Source organism: Mycosarcoma maydis, chromosome 13 (genome assembly GCF_000328475.2).
Source record: "Mycosarcoma maydis chromosome 13, whole genome shotgun sequence".
Classification (NCBI taxonomy): domain Eukaryota; kingdom Fungi; phylum Basidiomycota; class Ustilaginomycetes; order Ustilaginales; genus Mycosarcoma; species Mycosarcoma maydis.
This window is the reverse complement of record NC_026490.1, coordinates 431601-451554: the sequence shown is the minus strand read 5'-3', so window position 1 is coordinate 451554 and position 19954 is coordinate 431601. Positions and strand designations below refer to the sequence as shown.

At 54.9% G+C, this 19954-nt stretch overlaps 11 protein-coding genes and 1 non-coding gene across 12 annotated transcripts in view; 6 read left to right on the top strand and 6 right to left on the bottom strand.

Annotated features, from left to right (window-relative positions):
• The window catches only part of UMAG_15065 (uncharacterized protein), a gene marked incomplete at both ends in the record, with an annotated part of 3544 nt that extends 2802 nt beyond the window's left edge, over positions 1 to 742 (top strand). The window contains one exon of the mRNA XM_011392728.1: positions 2 to 742. Coding sequence (XP_011391030.1) covers positions 2 to 742 — 741 coding nt within the window. The remainder of the gene's footprint in view (position 1) is intronic.
• A 495-nt stretch (positions 743 to 1237) lies between these two features.
• UMAG_11541 (uncharacterized protein) lies at positions 1238 to 2278 on the bottom strand (the record flags this gene model as incomplete). The annotated part of the gene is made up of 1 exon (XM_011392685.1): positions 1238 to 2278. The coding sequence occupies one exon, from the start codon at positions 2276 to 2278 to the stop codon at positions 1238 to 1240; it is 1041 nt and encodes a 346-aa protein (XP_011390987.1).
• Positions 2279 to 3132: 854 nt separating this feature from the next.
• Positions 3133 to 5019, bottom strand: UMAG_11540 (uncharacterized protein; the record flags this gene model as incomplete). The annotated part of the gene is made up of 1 exon (XM_011392684.1): positions 3133 to 5019. The coding sequence occupies one exon, from the start codon at positions 5017 to 5019 to the stop codon at positions 3133 to 3135; it is 1887 nt and encodes a 628-aa protein (XP_011390986.1).
• Positions 5020 to 5717: 698 nt separating this feature from the next.
• Positions 5718 to 6575, bottom strand: UMAG_11539 (ESCRT-II subunit protein SNF8; the record flags this gene model as incomplete). The annotated part of the gene is made up of 1 exon (XM_011392683.1): positions 5718 to 6575. The coding sequence occupies one exon, from the start codon at positions 6573 to 6575 to the stop codon at positions 5718 to 5720; it is 858 nt and encodes a 285-aa protein (XP_011390985.1).
• A 337-nt stretch (positions 6576 to 6912) lies between these two features.
• On the top strand, positions 6913 to 7959 carry UMAG_04637 (uncharacterized protein; the record flags this gene model as incomplete). The annotated part of the gene is made up of 1 exon (XM_011392622.1): positions 6913 to 7959. The coding sequence occupies one exon, from the start codon at positions 6913 to 6915 to the stop codon at positions 7957 to 7959; it is 1047 nt and encodes a 348-aa protein (XP_011390924.1).
• Positions 7960 to 8215: 256 nt separating this feature from the next.
• Positions 8216 to 8329, top strand: UMAG_16073. Its single transcript has 2 exons — positions 8216 to 8251; positions 8294 to 8329. It is a non-coding gene; the product is annotated as a tRNA-Arg (tRNA).
• A 398-nt stretch (positions 8330 to 8727) lies between these two features.
• UMAG_11538 (uncharacterized protein) lies at positions 8728 to 10317 on the top strand (the record flags this gene model as incomplete). Its single annotated transcript, XM_011392682.1, has 1 exon — positions 8728 to 10317. One exon carries the CDS (start codon positions 8728 to 8730, stop codon positions 10315 to 10317), a length of 1590 nt encoding a protein of 529 aa, XP_011390984.1.
• A 517-nt stretch (positions 10318 to 10834) lies between these two features.
• On the bottom strand, positions 10835 to 12060 carry UMAG_11537 (60S ribosomal protein eL15; the record flags this gene model as incomplete). Its single annotated transcript, XM_011392681.1, has 2 exons — positions 10835 to 11372; positions 11984 to 12060. The coding sequence occupies 2 exons, from the start codon at positions 12058 to 12060 to the stop codon at positions 10835 to 10837; spliced, it is 615 nt and encodes a 204-aa protein (XP_011390983.1).
• Positions 12061 to 13092: 1032 nt separating this feature from the next.
• On the top strand, positions 13093 to 14264 carry UMAG_11536 (60S ribosomal protein uL18; the record flags this gene model as incomplete). The annotated part of the gene is made up of 2 exons (XM_011392680.1): positions 13093 to 13095; positions 13371 to 14264. 2 exons carry the CDS (start codon positions 13093 to 13095, stop codon positions 14262 to 14264), a joined length of 897 nt encoding a protein of 298 aa, XP_011390982.1.
• Positions 14265 to 14928: 664 nt separating this feature from the next.
• Positions 14929 to 15989, bottom strand: UMAG_11535 (40S ribosomal protein uS19; the record flags this gene model as incomplete). The annotated part of the gene is made up of 2 exons (XM_011392679.1): positions 14929 to 15379; positions 15988 to 15989. Coding segments are annotated over 2 exons (453 nt in total).
• A 1385-nt stretch (positions 15990 to 17374) lies between these two features.
• Positions 17375 to 17710, top strand: UMAG_04632 (ribosomal protein P2; the record flags this gene model as incomplete). The annotated part of the gene is made up of 1 exon (XM_011392621.1): positions 17375 to 17710. One exon carries the CDS (start codon positions 17375 to 17377, stop codon positions 17708 to 17710), a length of 336 nt encoding a protein of 111 aa, XP_011390923.1.
• Positions 17711 to 18193: 483 nt separating this feature from the next.
• Positions 18194 to 19780, bottom strand: UMAG_11534 (putative ubiquinol--cytochrome-c reductase catalytic subunit CYT1; the record flags this gene model as incomplete). Its single annotated transcript, XM_011392678.1, has 2 exons — positions 18194 to 19090; positions 19715 to 19780. 2 exons carry the CDS (start codon positions 19778 to 19780, stop codon positions 18194 to 18196), a joined length of 963 nt encoding a protein of 320 aa, XP_011390980.1.
• Between the last annotated feature and the right edge of the window lie 174 nt (positions 19781 to 19954).

The following is a 19954-nucleotide window of genomic DNA, read 5'->3' as shown; positions in this document are numbered from 1 at the left end:
GAATTCTTGCCCTGATGTTCTGAGCACTGCAGCTCTGCGCTACAGTCTCGAGAATCTGGTTCGATGCTACCATGCGCTGCACACGCTACCCAACGCCAGAGACGTTACACTGGACGACCTGCACCGCATGTTCAACCTAGCCGAATCGGTTGTTGTGCTCGGCTCGGCAAAGACGCCCATCTCGCTTCAGGGCAAGCTGGTGCAGTCGGCCATCGGGCCTTCGGTGCTCGCGGTAGCCGGGATCGCGTTTTCGTGGTGTTTGCGCATCATCTGCATGATGGTTGCGTCTTCGCTTGGAACAGGCGCAAAGCGTATTGGTACGCGCCCGAGCCCGACTGATGCTCAAGCGTCCACCACGGACACTCTCGCCTCTTCGGTCTCGCGCACGTCGTTCCCACTCGAGTTCTACCGACGGAGGATCTTTGACTACATGCGCATGTGTGGTCCGTTCTGCCTGTTTTCCGGTGGCGCACCGACGTCGACGGCCAGCTTCGCGCCCGTCTACCTGCGTCTGGCGCTCTACTTTAATTCGACCGTCTCGTACGCCTCGCAAGTGGGCTCGCTCGTATCGCCGCAGTCCACACGCTCAAGCCCGGTCCACCAGGATGCCACGGCATTGGGCAGCGATGCCGACAACTTGCTCTTCATGGCCAACGAGATGGGCGCGTTGGGCTACATCCTCGCTGCAACCTCGCTCGCCGATGCGTACAGCTTGCTCACCACCGACCGCGCGCACGCCTAAGCGCACGCCTAAGCGCAAGCCAAGCCGGTTTCGCGAATCCAGAATCCAGAATCTCAACGCACCACCCCCGCTCTGGCGCAGCATTCACGGTCCAGTCGCGATCGCTCAGCCAGATCGATCCACGCCTACGCATGTTGCACAGCACTGCCGGCCTCGATCAACGAGTTGAGTGTACATCCCAGATCCATACTTGCACGCCTACGCCGCATAGCGTCGCATAGCACAGCCTTCCTCGATCCACGAGTCACGAGTGGCGTAGACACGCACAATAGCATAAAAGCATGAACGCATGGGTGTGAGTGTGAAGTCGCAAGCGTGGAGAGCAACACAAGTCGCGAGTCGGCTACTGGCGGCGATGTGACGACAGACGCAACGGACGACGGGCATGGGTTGGATTGGCACGTAGAGCGCAGACGGCATCGAGGAGCATGATAGAGATACAAAGGCAAGACATGGACGAGTGCAAGCGTGCGAAGCGCGCGAAGGAGAGAGTGATTACTGCGAAGCGGGCGTCCAAGGGATCCAGTTGGTAGGCTTCGGACTGGCGTGTAGAGGCGGGATGTCGTTCTGGTCGAGTAGGTCGTATGATTCGCCCATGGCGGCGCCGGCCTGGGCGGTTTTGGCACTACCGCTGACGAGCCGATTGCGGAGCGTGCGCGCTGTGCCGAGGCTGGAGCGTGGTTGTTTGCCGGGGTTGATCATGGTGACTGGTGCAGGTGCTTCGTCGCCGCTGCTGTTGCTGTGGCCGTTGCTGCTGCTGCTCGTGCTGGATGGTACGCCGCTCGCGTCGAGTGCAGCGAGATGCGATTCAAGTTGTCGTCGGCGCTCCATCGCTTCTTGCCGTCTTTGGTGATCCGTCAGTTTCGACGACGATCCGGAAGCGTGGATCGTATATGCCGACACGTTTGGTGGCGGCGGTTTGGTTTCCAGCAACGCCTTGGCCGACGCAATCGCTAGTGGCGCGTACTGTTTCACTAGGTTGCCCAACATCGACATGGATGCTTGCGCTGGGTTGTGCTGCGTCGGTGGAGCAGGTGCAGGTGTAGGCGCAGCTGCGTTGGTCATTGCTGGAGCACGATGTCTTGCGTCGTTTGGCTGTGGTGCCGCCCCGCCCTCGGCTGCGCTTCCACCCGACCAAGCACTCAACAGTCCACCCAAACTGTCGTCCATCTTGGCCTTGACGTTGCGCTTCGCATCTTCGATCCACGCATCGATTTGTTGCTGGTTCGATTGCAAAAATGGATGCAGATGATTCGTATATATGTACGTAGCCCCTCGAGTCTGCGGTGCGACCAACCAGATGTTAAAGAGCAGTCTGAACTCGTAGTAGAAAGGCAGCCATGACCACAGAAAGCCGAATACCGATTCCAACAGCGTCCAGCACGCAAACACCGACCAGTACACCAGCCACACCTCCATATCTGGCAGAGACGTCTTGGACGACGTCACCGCCTTGTACGATGAGTACAGCGGGTACACTAGTGTCGCCGCTGCATTCAGCGCTAGCGTAGGCAGGTGGAGCAGCACAAGCGCCATTGTGATTGCGCGCACACTTGCAGGCAAGCTCCTATCCCGTAGAGGCGTAGTAGCGTAGTAGCGTAGTAGCGTAGTAGCGTAGTAGTGATCTTGGATGGCGTGCCCCACAAATAGACCGTGTGACGTGTCGAGCTTACAGACAACACGGCGTCGAGCTGGATGATGGCAATGATGATCAAGCGACTCCCAACCGGCACTCACTTTTATCACACCGTAATCACGCCCTAGAAAGGAACAGACGGAAAGGGAGAAAATAAATCGTGAATCGTGAATCGTGAATGTCAACCGTCCAGCGTCCAGCGTCCAGGGTCCCGGCTGTGTTTTCTACCTGCGTCGAAAGATAAGTTGCTGCGCATGGCCGAACACGAACACGAATCGTGAATCGGTCGAGTGGTGTCAGCCTGCAGCAAGAGCAACTCACGACTCTGAGCCACTTTGGCAGCAGAACCAACCGTGAACACTCACCCTCACTCCGACTCACGACTGCGCTTGCGCTTGCGCCGCGCGGCTTATCCCCTGTCCGTGTCTCGCTTATACAGTATTCACCAACTCGTGACTACCCAAACAAGACACGAGACACGAGAACACGGAACACGGATATAAATACAAACACATTGTTCGATCGCAAGCTGTTCACAAGGTCAAAAAATCCACGAATCTTCGTGCCTCACTCACGACTCACGACTCACTCGGCTTCTCCTCGTCACCAAGCATCTCCCCTATCTGCACGTCATCTCTCCTGCCGTGCCACTGCTACAGCTCATCCCTCTTGCTCGCATTGAGCCTCTCATGCTCGTACGCGCCACTTCTGAGCGACATCAACAGCTCGATCCCCTTCACCCTATAATCGTCCCTTACCACCCTGCTTGTGCGACCCAGCCCATCGCGCACCCACACCACAACCTGCCTCCCTTCCACACCACAACCTGCCTCCCTTCCTCGGTATACTTTGGCCAACGCACCGCACCTTGCGTGCGCCTACCCTGTTTCTTGGCCCCATTCGGATCGCCACTAGCAACAAAGTTGATCCAATAACTCGACATTTCCTCCGCCAGCTGCGTGTCTTTCGCCAATGGACCTAGCGCGTTCTGAGTGTCGAGCGCATTCCGAAACATGTACGCCACCTCTTGAAAGTGCTGCGCACCGCTGGTGATGGCCGACTTGTACGAAAGCTGGTCGAAGCGAGACACGTAGATCGGCTTGTTCGAGCTCTTAGCTAAAAGTTCCGCCGCCTGCCGTCTCGGACCGACAAATAGCAGATCCCCAAAGATGGCACACGAACGTCGATCGTTCGTACCCAAAACACCGTGCGTCCGAGGCAAGACTCCAGCCCCTGCTTGAAAAGGTGGATAGATATCTTCGTTATCCGGATAGGCCCTCGTCAGATTGCTCTCGGTGTCGCGGCTGAGCCAGCCATCGGGCAGTGCCTGCGACACGCTAAGCGCCTCGACGATATCGCCACTGTTATTGACACCGCGCCTGCCAAAAGACAGGCCTTCGTCGAGGTTATTGTTCAATAGTACACTTGCATCCTTGACGATTCTTGCTTGCAAAAACGAATGTTGCAAATCCCCCGCTACCAAATCGCCATCCACCACCGGACTGAAAGCATTCACCGTAGCATTGTTCCTCTGGCTCCACTGCTTGATCGTGTCCAGCGGAGTGGTTCGCAGGCACCCGATCGCATCCGCCCTTGCACTGCAGTTGGCGTACTCCACGAGCGATCCCCACTGTTGATTCCATCTCACCCTATTGCTCTTCGTCTCCAGCTGGCTGGCCCAGTAGCCACTCTGCACCACCGCCGAACGGAAGAGCCTGTCGTCTCGTCCACCGTACGCTGACAGATGGAAAAGTATACTCGCACCACCAGCTGACTCGCCTACAATGCTCACTTTGTCTTGATCGCCACCGAACGCCGCAATGTTCTCCCTGATCCAGTTCAACGCCAATCGCTGATCGTATAGTCCCAGATTCTCGATCCCTGCTTGCTTGGCTCCATCTCCTACTGGGAACCCGAGCACGTTCACCCGATAGTTGAAGCTGACAAAGATCAAGGGCTGCTCCAATTCGACCGACTTATCCACAATAAAGCTACCATTGTACCTCCTATCAGCCGATCCGCCATAACTGAACCCACCGCCGTAGATCCAGACAAAGACGGGCAGCTTGTCTCCGTTCTCGCTCGACACTCCTGCAGGTCGCACCACGTTCAACGTCAGACACCTTTCGCCCAGCTTGTACGTCACGTACGGTGGCTGGTAATCGTCGTCGACACCCGCGCCAAAACACAGCTCCGAGTACCGCTTTGCCGACCTCACCTCGTCCCAGCTCTCGTTGAGCGAGTAAGGCCTTCTGAAACGAAGCTCATCGACGGGCTGTTGAGCATACGGAATGCCCAAAAAGGCTTCCTGAGTGCGATTTGTGCCAAAGCCAGACAGCGTAGCAGACGCAGCGATGGGTTGGATGGTGATACCAGCATACGATCCGTTGCGAAGCTGGATCACGGGGTCCAACCAAGACACGGGAATCGGATTGATGAAATTGCCCAGGTTGGTGCAGTTGGTGCAGTCGGCTGTGTTGTTCGCGTTGATCAAGCTCGAATTGCCAACAGGAGCAAGTAGCATCGATGCCAGCCCGAGAGGTGCTTCATAGGCTGGCGAGGGAAGAGCGGTCGACACCAAGCAAAGGGTCGCCAGATGTAGCGCTGGAACGAGAGGCGAGCGCCTGTAAGAAAGCCGCATCGTTGAGGATGCTGATGGACTGTGCTGGACGGATGGTAGCAAGTAACGAAATCGAACGTTGGCATTCTTCCATGTCCACTTGTACGACAACGAGGGGTGGACCGATGAAGCGCAGACACCAGTGTTCTGACTCTGCTGCGCAGTGCGAGGGATCTTTGACCATCACTTGGAACGAGAGCACCATGTCCTGCTTCGAACCTCTAGCCGAGTGTAGCGGCTAAAAAGACTGGCGTCGACGACCGACCAGCACCTGTTGCTTAGCATGCTCTCCGTATGCACGTACGGCTACGTGGATGGACATGGCTCGGCAAAGAAGCGTCTTGGAAGCGAGTCACACAACATATGCGAGGTGCGATGGCACCAAGCTAAGCGCTGCTATGCACATTGAACATTCAAGCATATCTTTACTGCATGATTCGACGCTCGACTCCACCGAGCACGCGTACGGATCCTGTCATGCCGGTCGAAAATCGCCAAGCGCGAATCGTATCACGTCGATCGGTTCAGACAGTCACAGGACATTCACCGCCGAGTCGCAACGTGATACACGTGACAGTACGTCTGCTGGATGCGGCACAGAGCACGGCTCGCTTGTCGAGCTTAGGCGTAATGCCGAGTCTCGGCTGCCCACACACACACACACACAAAAGGTCGTAGCATCGCCGTCATACAGCCGCGATGGTGTACATTGGCGTGATTCATCCGGTCGCGAGAGTGGCCAATGAGTAGTAGCGTGGTGGGAAAGCCTGTTCGTCAATCCACAGCATACCTTCCCTCAACGCCATGTTCTCCAATACTGCTCTCGCACGGTCTCTGGTCCAGCCACGTGCCTTTTGACGCGTAACGAGGGTATCCTCGGTCAAAAAGGGGAGCTCGGCTGCTCGTCCCGCTGCTGCTGCTACTGTTGCTGTCGACGATGAGCTGGACAGCAGCATGCCCAGTACGACCATTGTATCGGTATCCAGTTCTCTCGGAACACTCCTCACCATCTTCTGCCCGCCATTCCCCAATGAGAATACCTCGTAGCCACATCCTAATGGAGCGAGCATCTTGATGCTTCTGACAATGTCGTCTTGCGTAATCTCTGAGCTCGCGTCCTTGTCCGCTTTTCCCTTGGCTGTTGAGGTCGAGGTGGATCCAGTTCTCAATCGCGTCACCCTCGTTATTAGATCGTCCATACTTATCACTCCGCCATTGACATCCCTCGTGCTCACGCACACATCGATGATCTGCACACCTAGCTCGTACTGCCAATCGCCTAAGCCCAACATATCACTCCACAGCCCCGCTAGACCACCCGAACTGCGCGTTGACGACGACAGTGGATCGACGCCGATGCTGTAGCACATCTTTTGGAACGCATGACGAAACTGTGCATTTTTGCGGATCTCGTGGCGGTGTTGGCTCGAAAAGTGGCGCAGAGACGTGGAGAAGAGCTCGAGTTGTTGACGAAGCTCGGCAAGTTGCGATGCGGTGAGGTCGGCGCCGAGGGACGAGAAGGCGGTGGACGAGTGGAGCGAGCGATCGAGAGCTGCGATTCCTGGTCCTCGACGCATTCTGAGGCGTAGTAGCACTAGTAGAAAGATGGACACAGAAGCTGGGCCTGCGAGCAATTCGACTGTGGTGGTGACGAGGCTGCAGTTGCGAGCGATGCTCTGGTGTCGTCTCGATATCTCCACATGATCACACCAACACGAAAGCTGCATGCTTTCCGCTTCATGCTTCGCCGATTTCCGAGTAAATCGTGAATCATCCAGGCGAGGTTGGCGACTTGGGCTGCGCGCTGGACCCTGCGCTGTGTGCATTCTTCTTGTCCAGCTTTGCTTGCTCGTTCCGCTAGCTAGCCTTGCGCTTTCTCCTCGTCACGTCGCTCTATTCTTGTTGCGTGCAGCCATGGTAGCAGGCTTCGCCTACGCTCCCGTCACAAAGGGCATCCTGATTCAGCTCTCTATCCTCACCGTCCTCGTCTCGCTCTTCCAGCTGAAACCCCACATCCATTTGCAACTCTTCCCGCACGTTTCCGTACATCATCAGTACTACCGACTGTTGGCTCAGCATTCTGCATTCACCAACTCTTCGGAACTGTTTTTGTGCCTGCTGCTCTTCTACACTGCCGGTGTCAAGGTGGAACGTACATTCGGAAGCTACAAATACGCTGCGTTTTTGACGGTGACCACTGCGATCTATACTGTAGCTCAGGTGGTGCTGCTCAGCCTTGGTTCCTACATCTGCGGCTTGATCTTCGGATCGCACGATGAAAGAGACAGTCAATCTTGGATAGCTTTGGCTAAAACTCCAGCTGGACCGTTCGGCCCGCTCTTTGCAGTGCTCGTCCAGTATCACTGCATCATTCCGCACCTATGGACCGTCCAGATCGGCCGATTTACTCTCACCGATCAGCACATCACCGTCCACTCGCTCGCTCTCGTGCTTGTATTCTCTCAGCCCTTCTCAACGCTTTTCTGTGCTGTCCTGGCTGTGACGGTATCGGCTCTGTACCGCAGTGACACGCGGAGCGGGCTGAAAGAGTACCGGATTCCACCGCGCGTCTACCGGATCGCGTCGCTCCTGCTCGCACCATGGGTGGGCAGTACACGACTACCGCAGAGATCGTGGAGAGCAGAACAGCCGATCAGAAGCTCGAGGGATGCTAGAGAGGCTAGACTCGCAGAGCACAATGCTACAGTTGCAAGCGTGAATGCGCATGCTGCATTCCGAGTCACGCCGCGATTAGCGAGTTTGTTGAGCAGCAGAGCACGCCCCACAGCAGAAGCTGCACTAGTGGCTCCAAATCATAATACACAAGCCCAAGCCCAAACTCATCAGAGTATCGTACTCCAGTCCCAAGCAGCACCACCAGCATCCGTGCCAGCGACATCCTCGTCAGCGTGGAACAATCTCGCGTCGCCGCACCTAACGCCGTCCGAACAGCCCCTCTAGATGTACACGTTTAGGTTCGCACCCACTAATTTGGTTTCACATCTTAATATACCTTTGCAATCCTCGCTTGTGCTTCGTGGCCAACGCATGCTCCTTGCTACGCTACGCCACAGCGCTCAAGAGTCGTCAAACAGCCAAGGGTATCGGTCGTGGGTCGCGCATTCCGCAACTCGAAGATTGAATGTCCCTTCGCCTCACAAGAAGACACCTTTTTCTTCTCATTATATTTACAGCTGTCTGCCGTTGTTCAGCATAAGCGCTCTTGGCGTAGTGGTAGCGCGTGTCTCTCCTACTGCATATGCATTTTCTTCTGGATTATCGCGTAGGATTCATCAAGACGAGGTCGTGGGTTCGACCCCCACAGGGCGCTGGTTTTTTGTTTTGGTTCGGATTGAGTTGGGAACTGTCTCTTTTTTGCCATGCACGAGACTCGTGAATCACGAATGTGTGTGGACCCTGAAGAGGATTAAGCGTAAAGTGCAAAGAATGGATTATGGTGACGTGAATCGTGAATGAGAAAATCACGAATCACAGAATCACAGAATCACAGAAATCACGAACGGGCGACACGCGCGCGTTTGCACGTTCACAAAGCGGTTGGAAGTAAACGTGAATGTCGATGTTGTTTCTTGCTTCTGTTCGTTATGGTCACTGCTCGAAGCGGGCTGTCTACCATTCGCACGTCGCACTGGTCGCACTGAAAGCAAATACGGACATTACGAGTTGTGCATGGACGCTACCGTAGTGCATCGATCTAGGGGATCTGCAATGTCGGAATCGCTCAAGTCGTGGTTGTTCACATTCACGGCGTCGCAAGCGTCGGTCGCGCAATCGGCGATGCTGGATCTGTGCGATCTTCCGTTTCTCAGCGGCAATCGAGTGCAGCTTCTGCGCTTTCTCACGTACCCGGCATCGTCCAAGTCGGCTTGTGACATTTATGCGCTTGTCGGTGATCGCACACATTGCATTGCGGCGCGCTTCGGAGGCGCTCAGATCGCGCGCTTCCACTCGACGCATGCACCCTCATTCACGTCTCTCAAGGGAGCGTTGCTGACGCTCACAAACGTACGCATCACGGTTGCTCAGGTTCGAGTTCACACCAGCATGTCCGGTGCGATATCGGGAGGGTATTACGATGGACAGTGGGCGCTCGTTCTGGATGTAAGGGGATGGGAGGTGGTCAGCAGCATCAAAGAGCCTGTTTGGTTTAGTGGCGTAAAGCTGGTCACCAGTGAGAACCTGATTCCCGAAGGCCAGGAGCAAATGTATCGAGTTATGGTGGCATGGATGAAACGTTGGATTCGATATGAGATCTTGCTTCGCAAGGCCAACCAACGTCACATCGAAGCCAGCCGAATCCGCGCACTGGCATCAGCATCAGCATCAGCATCAGCATCAGCATCAGCATCAGCATCAGCATCAGCATCGGCCTCGGCCCAAGAAAAATCCGCCGACGACCTACCGACACCTGCACAGAGAAACGGTACGGTCGCCATCGTTGTCCCCAGCTCGCCCGCTCCGATCGTGGTGCAAGCGTCGCCGACACAAGACGACAGCTTGGCGTCGAGCTCGATTTCAACAACACAACAACGCGTTGCGCGCCAACTCGACTGCGAACGCGAAGCTCAAGTCGACTTGGCAGATACCAACCGCACGCTGGAGCTATGGTCAGATTTCAACCTGGACGCCACCGTAGACGACATCGCTCTCGATGGCGGCATTGCAAGCCAGTGGACACTCGCCCCAGCTGCAGCTGCGGCGCAAGTTGCGCATTCTCCATCCGCCCACGCTTTGTGCTCACAGCCGCCGCCACAGAAACCACGCGCAACCCGGTCCGAGTCCGCAGACCTCGACCCGAACGAGTCCGGCATCTCGGACTACGAGCGCCAATCACGACGAGATCGACGAACAAGCAAGCGCGTACGGCGGTCCGAAACGACCGACGTCTTCGAGGCCGCAGAAAGCGTGACACAACGTGTGCTTGTGCAGGCTCAACCGGCAGATGCGAGGCGGCAGCGCTCGAAGCGTACAAGCCAGCAAACTCTCGATGATGGACGCGTGTTGGAGATGGAGCTTGAAAACGTTGATTCAGGTGGTACGCGAGCGCACGACAAGACGGTTGTTGGAGAGGTGCAAGACGTGCAGGCCTTGACGTCGAGTGTCTCGGTGAGCGAGGTGTCTGCAACTACGCACGAGGCAGCAACCACAGTAAACACCACACACGCGCATACGACCTCAAAGCCGCATGCCAACGTGGCTGACACAAGCACGGCCACTGCCACCTCCACCATCTCGGCCAACACCAAGAAACCCAGCAAACGACGTCTTCGACGACAAGCGGCTATAGCTGCACTGTAAGTCGCATCCGCGCCACAATCCCTCTCTTCGCTGTTCGCAAGCTGACCATGCGTTTCTTGAGCTTTCTCTGCCGCGCTTGGCTCTCGTTGCCAATTTTCACTGCCAGCAAAGCGCAAATCGTGGATTGACGCTCGTATGTACAGTACACTACGTAGACACGGCAATCGGCTGGATGGTGTGGCGATCCAGCGCATTTCGCATTTCGCATTTCGCATTTCGCGGATTGGCATGCTGATCAGATACCAGCACAGTCTCCACATGCAGTCACATTCCAAGGATACGTTTCTGCGAAGCAACGCCAAAAGCATGTGGATATGCAGTGATTCTCGTAAGCATAGCAAGAGTGAGAAACAGTTTTTTGGTGGGTGGGGTTGGTGAAAGTGTCAAGTGACTAATACACAAGAGATGGCATGGGGGAAACGCGCGATAACGCGATGGATGAGTATAGCCAAGGCGGGGATGGCGGGATGAGGAAATGCAAAAGGAAACGCGGGAAAAGGAAAAAGGGTGGGAACGATTAACGGTATCGTCGGAGCTGGAGGGTGTCCCTCTTCCTGATGGTGGAGTTCTTTCCACCGCCCTGCGTCTTGTTGTAGCGGTGACCCTTGCCCTGGCCCCTGGACTTCTTGCCGGTGGCGGTGAGACCACGGCACTCGCGACGCTTGTGCACCGCCTTGGCGATCCAGTTGATGCGAGCATCGCGTCGGATCGCCTTGTGCTGAGGGTCCACAGCGATGACTTCAAAGTACTTGTACACACCGTCCTGGTTGATCCAGTAGGAGTTGAGGATACGCAAGTTGCTGCACTTGCGACCCACACGCTCCTCGGCAGTAGCACGCAGCGAACGCTGGTACTTGAGGTGGTTGACACCCTGACGAACAGGCTTGCCGTACGTAGCACCCTTGGGCACAGGCTTCTTGCGGTTACCCCGGCGAACGCGAATGCGGTACACCACGTATCCCTGCTTAGCCTTGTAACCAAGACGGTGCGCCTTGTCAAGACGCGACGGTCGCGAAGCCCGGTGGATCACATTCAGCTGGCGGTACTCCCAGCAGCTGTTACATTCCAAGTCGTGATAAAAAGGACAAATGTTGTTGCAGCAACAGTCAGTATGTTGGCTCGTTCATGGTGCGTATTGGAAATCACCCAAGGTCTGTTGCTGACACAGCGCATCTTTCCCTCGACCATCGCAATTTGTTCAACCAAGCAGCTTGCGAAAAGCTGTTGACACCGGCGCACGATCAAGACGATCAAGACCAGACCAACGACAACAGCACATTGCAACCCGACGCCCAACGACCGACGTTGATGATTACGCTCGAGTCGTACAGAGTGGCATCACCTCGTCTTCAAATCATGATGCGCGTGGTGACAAGCACAAAGCAGAGACATACCCAACCAGAGCATGATCATCAAGAACCCTCGCATCAAAGCGACGACAGATCCTGTCAACATCATGGCACCATGGTGGTATCTGAGTCTCTGATCTGCATGTGCATCCGCACGCAAGATCAATCATTAAAGCGAGGCATCCCCCATGCGGGTCCATCGTGACAAGCTACAACGCGTTGAAACAAATGCTGGCGGGAGGTCGACGAGATGGATGGCTGAAACACCAATCAAGACGGTGGTCGGGAAGATGGTGGGTGGTCGACGCGATACTAACCGAACTCGGAGAAGGAATCGCAGAACATCGCTCTGCTTCTTCTTGTAGAGCTCCTCGACGTATTTGTAGGCACCCATCTGTAATGAGTTGCAGAATCAATGATAGAGAGAAATGCGAAGAATAGTTAGCACGAGCTTTCAAGCAATCGTGTACGGGGACTCAAAAGGTCGACGCCTCGCAGCCTGAACCCTCTTGGAGCGGTTCGCACACGATCGAGAGCGTGGCTACTACAACTCGTAGATGGACAAGCGTCGAGGGTACTAGAACATCCCCAGAGAAACGCAGCCGAGCGCAAGGTCGAATTTGGTGATGCCTGATGCTAGTAGAGTGTTGTCATCGTTCAACGTCAAGTGTGTCGATCGGAATCCATTTCGCCGTTTGCATGTGTCCTTACAATGTGGTGAGGGCTTCCAAAGTGTCGGATCTGTTTGGTTGCGTAGTGTGTGCGCTCACGGCTGTAGCTGGCTGCGTTTGCTGGTCAAATGTGACGGGTTGATATGGTGATGCGTCCTTACCTTGTTATGTTTCTTGATGACGAAGGTCGTAGGGTGTTGAGAAGGTAGAGTGCCAGACAATGATGATCACCAACTCACTCACTAACTCCTTCGTGCCGTGCCGCCTGCCAACCAGAAAGCCCGAACCTCCCTCAGCGACTTACTAACACTGCTGGCCAACAAAATCCACGATCAATTCGCTCCGTGTCTGCTTCCTTGACCTTGCCAACAACCAACGGCTGGGTGAATGCCTCCAGAATCTCTTCCCTTTCGAAAACGCAGCCACTCTGCAAGAATTTGGACGTTTATAACTCTGAAGTTTGCAACGTGACCTTGATGTCAACCTCGGCCGAGGGGTTTTTCTTTTTGCGCCCTAGACACGGAAATTCAGCTTTTACTTTCAATGTTAATTTCGCGTCGATTCAAGAAGAGCAGCGCCGACCAAAAGGTGCTCAAGACGCGGAGGCTGCTACAGACAGACAGTGAGGAGGCCTCGTATGAGAGAAACTAGGGAGAGCATAGCCTGCTTGAGCGCGAGTGGCTAGTAAGAAACTTGAGTCGCTATCCTCCTTCCTGATCACCAAGCCTGAAGCATCCGCCTCAAGATTCTCCAAGATGGTGAGTACATTTCGCAAACATTGACGACCAAAGATGGCGACGACTGTGGCAGCATTCAACATCGGCGTTTCGTAGCTACGCAACCGAGGAGCAGCCGCAACAGCAACAGCAACAGCTGCAGCACCGTGGAAACAAGTCGATACAGATGGCCAGCAGTGGACGACGCCCAAATGCATGCTATGGCCGTCACCATGGCCCTAAGACGCGTTTAAAATCAGCAATGTGGAACAGGATGACTTACACGCGAACCCAACATGATCTTTGCCATTAAACAGCCTTTCGTCAAGACTGTCAAGTCTAACTCCTACTTCTCTCGTTACCAGGTCAAGTACCGACGACGACGAGAGGGCCGTACCGACTACTACGCCCGCAAGCGTCTCGTTTCGCAGGCCAAGAACAAGTACAACGCTCCCAAGTACCGCCTTGTTGTGCGTTTCTCTAACCGATATGTCACCTGCCAGATCGTGCACGCCAAGATTGTTGGTGACTTTGTGCTCACCCAGGCTTCGTCCAAGGAGCTCCCCCGCTACGGTGTCAAGACTGGTCTTTCCAACTGGACGGCTGCTTACGCCACTGGTCTGCTCGTTGCTCGTCGTGCTTTGACCCTGCTCGGTCTCGCCGACAAGTACGAGGGTGTTACTGAGCCCGATGGTGAGATGGCCGAGGTCGAGCCTTTGGGCGACGACGAGCCGCGTCCATTCAAGTGCTTCCTCGACGTTGGTCTCAAGCGCACTTCCACCGGTTCGCGTGTGTTTGGTGCGCTCAAGGGTGCCTCGGACGGTGGTATCTTCATCCCGCACTCGGAGAAGCGATTCCCCGGTTTCGACCCTGAAGCCAAGGAGCTCGACGCCGAACTGCTGCGCTCCTACATCTACGGTGGTCACGTTGCCGAGTACATGGAGTCGCTCGAGGAGGAAGATGACGAGCGATTCAAGAAGCAGTTCTCCACCGCTCTCGAGCAGGACATTGGTTCCGAGGACCTCGAGGACATGTGGACCGAGGCATTCGAGAAGATTCGTGAGGACCCCTCGTTCACCCCCTCGGACAAGAGCGGCAAGGACTGGGCTGCCGAGTCCAAGAAGTACAAGGCCACCAAGCTCACTTACGAGCAGCGCAAGGCCAAGATCGCCGACAAGATTGCCGCCTTCAAGGCTGGTGCCGAACTCTAACCGTTTTGAGGCGGATCTTCTTTGGCTTCACTTGTACCTGTCTCTCTCTCTCGCATCTCTTTTGTCACTTGTTTTACACATCCACCCAAAAATGAGCGTCTCTTCTGCGTATAGTACGATCGTCAGCTCTCTATGCATTCGCAATACCATCATGACCAGCGATTAGGTCGTTTTGTATTCCACATTGTTCTGTTGACTGTGCTCCTACGAGATGACACGCAACGCGTCAAGCATCCATTGCCTTTGTACCCCACGTTGTCGGCCAACTTGCTCGCAGTCCGTGTCGCACTCTGCACGTTGCGTCTCATTTGTGCACACAAGCCTCACAGATTCGCCCTTAATGCTTTCAACGACATCAAGATTCAGTACACGCCAGACTAACCATGCGCTCTAATAAGGCATGTAGGAATGCTATGCTCTGTGAACTGAGATTCGTTTTTTGGGGGGTGGTGAGAAAGGAAAAGGGTCAAGCTTGCCCATCGAAGCTCATGTGAAATGGGCCGTAGAGAGAGAAAAAAGTACATGACGATCGCCTAAGTCGGATGCGATAAGAGCAACATGATGACTTGACAAGATCGGGTGGGGTGCGTAGTCCAACGGAAAGGGGAAACCAGTTGGGAGGAACGCAGTATGTATGTGTAGCAAGAGGCGAACCGCGAACCGCTTATCGGATAGGGAGGAAACGGTCGACGGTGGCACCCTTACCCTTAGCACCGTGACGGGTAGGGATGTAGGTCATGGCGAACTCGCCAAGGTAGTGACCGACCATCTCGGGCTTGATCTCGGTGTTGACGAAGAAGCGACCGGTGTAAATGCCAATCATGCTGCCGATCATTTCGGGAACGACAATCATGTCACGCAGGTGCGTCTTGACCGTGGCGGGCTTCTCGTTGGGGGGAGCCTCGGCCTTGGCCTTGCGCAGGCGCTTGATAAGACCCATAGGCTTGCGCTTCAGACCGCGCTGGAACCTTCTGCGGGCACGAGCGTGGACGAGCTGCATGAAGTCCCCGTTCGACATGTCGAGCAGCGCGTCAAGCTCAACACCTCGGTAGGTGAACTTGCGGAAAGTTCGCTTTCGCTTGAGCTCGGCGGCGGCGGCGGCGTCGTAGTCATCCCTGCAAGAGTCACGAGTTTCAAACAAATGGTGTCCATGTACATGGTCAGCTTGACTGCTTAACGCCACAGGGCAGAAGGAGAGGCAGTAAAGACATGCTTCTATGTAACTACGGTTCCGAGACTGAGGTCATTCGTTGGGTTTGTCGGTTAGTCGGCAGTAGTTGCAATGGTACATGTTTTCAAGTTGCGTTCGGAACGAGAGCGTACGAATCCACCCAGATAATCACGCTACATTGCAGTAGACGATGCAAGGCACATGTCGATCATGTCTAGACTGCTGCTCGGGTTGACCATATCGATTGCGATTCTGCGCGCCATGTAGCCGACTCTTTTGCATCTTCTATCCTGCGAGCATGCATCATCGCAATAGCAGACCTGTACGGATGTTCTGATGCTGGTGTACGATCGTGTGGGCTGTGTGACTGTCGTGGGCTAAACTCGGAGGTATGACGACGACCTAGGGACTGTATATATCTGCGCTTTGAGTATGTTGGGTGTCCATGAACGGTCGCTGGATGTTGTAGATGACAGTGTAGTGTGTCGACGTCGAATCGAATCGAATCGAATCTAGAAGCATGCATGCTAAGAGCAACAGGTCATTACTTACATGTTGGGCAATCTTGATGGTGAGGAGAGAGAAGGTTGGTTGACGGCAAGCTCAGCTTGGACATCCCTCAGACGCACACTCACTCGCAACGCTCGTCACGCTCGTATTGCAAGGCAACAGACACGCACTCGACTCACGCTTCGATTTCGCAGCCACACAAGGCAGTAAGTTGTCTCGATCCCTCTTTCCCCAGCCGCCGCCAGGGCTGTCAGGTCTTGCACCCACTCGAACACGCCTCTGTCTCTGCCAAAAGTGGGACTGCCATTAAGAAGCAGCATGGCCAAGGCCTTGCAGACTCACGCCCAAGTCGCATCACGAGTTGCTCAATAATGCAAAAATGCGCCAGCCAAAACCAGCCATCGCGCTATGCTGCCTTATAGTTTCCAGTTCACTTGGAAGTTTCGCAGCGATTTAGGTGAAAATTCCCACGCTCCAACTTTGAACAGTTTTCCATGTTGTTTCATCTTTGAACGTGTGCTATTCTGAGAATTCGGAACCGAGAACGAGTACAATTTTCCAGCCAACGGCGAAGTTGGACGCGCGCTGCGAATTTTTTGTGCCTGAAGAGCAGTTCTCGGGCTCTCTGAGCTGTGGCGGAACAGGGATCCGGCAAGCAGCGAGCAGCGAGCAGCGAGCAGCGAGCAGCGAGCAGCGAGCGCAGGTCAAACGTCAAGTTGAGCATCTTGAACTTACTCTCACCTTTTACCTCCACGACACTTTTCTCAAAGTACCTAGGTAAGTAGCTACCCGGCCATGATTGAGGCTCATAGCAGCGATGACAGGAGCACGATGGCACGATGGTACGACAGCATGATAGCATGATTGCGGAGACATAGGTACGACATCGAAAGCGATAGCAAGCAACAGATGAAGCTTCGTCCGACATTTGGAGAGCAAAGTTAGAAGAGCAGCTACAGCGTAGATGTTGCGTAGCAGATCGGTCGTGATGGCACAAGCTTCGTACAGCATGCCTGAACGCATTCGACTGGAGAGGGCTATGCGGTGTGTATGCGGTGTGGACCTTGGACAGACTTGAACGGCTCTCAAAAGTGGTTGCCCGCCGCGAACATTAAAGGAGCACAGTCTCGGAATCGGAAATGGAAGCTGCGAGCGTATTGCAACCGCAACCGCAACCAAGCTGGTCGGTGGTTTGTGCGCTCCTTGTCATCGCTGCTCTCATCTCTCCGAACTACAGTTGGCTCCGATAAATGGGCATCAGTCACTTACCATTCTTGGTCGTTGATTTTGGGGAAAATTCGCCGGTTTGCACCAATACAGTCCACAAGTCTTCCTATCTTGGATCAAAGCCCTTAGCGGATTTGCGGCCGGCACTTTCAACCCTTTGTTTCAACACCAAACCCCCAACTATTTCTAGTTTCGAACGAAAATGAAGCACATCGCCGCCTACCTTTTGCTCACCCTCGGTGGTAAGGAGTCGCCGTCGGCTGCCGACATCAAGGCTCTGCTCGAGACGGTTGGTATCGAGGCCGAGTCGGAGCGTCTCGACAAGCTCATTGAGGAGCTTAACGGCAAGGACATCAACACTCTTATTGCCGAGGGTCAGGAGAAGCTCGCTTCGGTTCCGGCTGGTGGCGCTGCGCCTGCTGCTGCTGCGGCTGGTGGTGCTGCGCCTGCCGCCGCGGGTGCCGCCAAGGAGGAGGAGAAGAAGGAGGAGGAGAAGGAAGAGTCCGATGACGACATGGGCTTCGGTCTCTTCGACTAAACGTCGCGCATCCTTCCCCCTTCCCCCTTCCCCCTCGCTACAACTTGACTCTCTCTCTCCAAAAATCCGGCTCCATCTCGCACACCCCTTGCGTGGTCCAAGTCGCTTTCGATCGCTCGCGCGAATGACTCCGGTGTAGCTCTCCCACACCCTAAAAAAAGACTCGACTCTTCCCACTTGTACTCTTCTCTTGTACCAACATGATGCAATGATCTACAAGTCTTGGCGGTCTTTTTTACATCTCTTTTGGCTTGGATTGTGCCGTATCAGACTGTGCAGGTTGAGTGTTGTGTCAGGGCATCTGTTTTGCACGAAAGAAAGGTACCGTCACGCAATCCGCTCTTTGCTTTTTGCAGCCTCACAACCATTTCGCAAATCCTCCAAACAAAAATCATGACAGGAAATAAAAGAGTATATGAGCAAGAAGCAAACACGAACAACAAGCACATCGAGCTAGCTAGCCGGTCCGCAAAAGTGTAGCGCTTAGTGAGTCGAGGTCGGAGGATTGTACACAAGCTTTCGGTTCTTGACACCGGCCCACTTGAACCTCTTGACCCAGATGGACAAAGCGGTCAAGGAGCTCAGGATGATGACGGCCTGCATGCCCATCTTCTTCCTCGTGTCGTGCTCTGGCTCCGCACAGAAGTGCAAGAACGTAACCACGTCCTTGGCCATCTGCGAAGTGGTTGCTGGGGTGCCGTCCTCGTAGTCGACAAGACCGTCGTAGAGCACACGCGCCATGGCAATCTGCGTTCCGGGGAAGTACGAGTTGTAGTTCAGGCCATCCTGAACCTTGACACCTGCCGGGGGGTCCGTGTAACCGGTAAGCAGCGCAAAGATGTAATCGGCACCGCCGTGACGTGCCTTGACCATCAAGCTGAGATCAGGGGGAAGAGCACCAGCGTTGGCAGCCCGGGCAGCTTCGTCGTTGGCATAAGGTCGGGGCATGTAGTCGGCAAGCTTACCGGGACGCTGGAACATTGCGCCTTCGTCATCGGGACCGTCCTCGTACTCGACCTCCTCAGCCATAGCCTTGGCCTCGTCAACCGTGTGCGACTGACCAACCAGGTTACGCCAAGCAATGCGGTCGAGTGAATGGCACGAGGAGCATACCTCACGGTAAACCTGGTATCCACGTCGAATGGAAGCGTGGTCGAACGTCTCAAATACACCCGAGTGCGACCAGGGGTACTTGGGTGGGTGAAGACCTTCGTCCGCCATGTTGGCGCTGGCAGTGTCCAAGAAGGGGAGAGTGCCGTACAGGTGGTTGTACCATGCCACCGAACCGGCAGCGACGGCGGTGGCGGCGATGGCAGACGATCGCGAAGTCACGAACGACTGCGAGGCGTTGGCGCCAGCCTGTGTCGAAGCATTTCGGACCTAAGAGGATAGAAGCAATCAAGGAGTCAAGGGTCAGTACAGGTGTTGATTCAATGCAGATTTCATGCCCAAGCCGCGCCTTTAGCCATGAAGTGTAGGTTGTTGCTCTTTGCAAGAACAGTCGCAATGCTGCTCTCAACGGCGAAATAAACAAGTACTGCATCGAGTTGCAATGGTACATGTGTCAACGCCAATGCGATGCGACACGGTCTTAGTGTTGAAAGTCGAGACCGACGGACGGTCGAAGCAATTTTAGAAACGCAACGGTCACGAGTGTCGTGCGATTGTGACAGTGCGGATGTTTCTGTGATGGATGGCAATCTGTCCAGTCCAAGGTGTGCGTGTATGTGGTCCCATCCATCTGGCCAATTAGACGATGCAGTCGTGCTCCAAAGCTGGTCTAGTGCAGTGAAACTGCCTTGTTCCTCAAGGGCTTCCTCTACATCTATAAAGCGAAACATCTCCTGGCAACAAGCTCGTAACAGGTTGCGCGGTCGATGGTTGAGACAGCGCTGGGTGTAGATGAGCGATGGCAACTTTGATCGAGACTGTAAGGCGTGGCGGCATGACGGTGCGGCGTGGCTTGGCGTAGCGTAGCGTGTGTCTGAGAGCTCTGATACCTACCGAAGCGGCCGAGCCATTGACGGCGGCGCGGAAGGCAGTTCGCGCGCTGTTGAACAAGTTGGCCATGGTTGCCGAGATGTTCCGGGAGCGAGACAGGGTGAAGATGTAGGAATGGTGGTGAAGGGCTGGTGATGGATTTAGAAGAATGGTGGAATCTGTGTTTGGCGCTGCCGTCGCGGTGTGCGCTTGTCTGTGTGATCGACCCTTGAATCTCCCTCTCTGTGGCTCTCCTGTAAACTT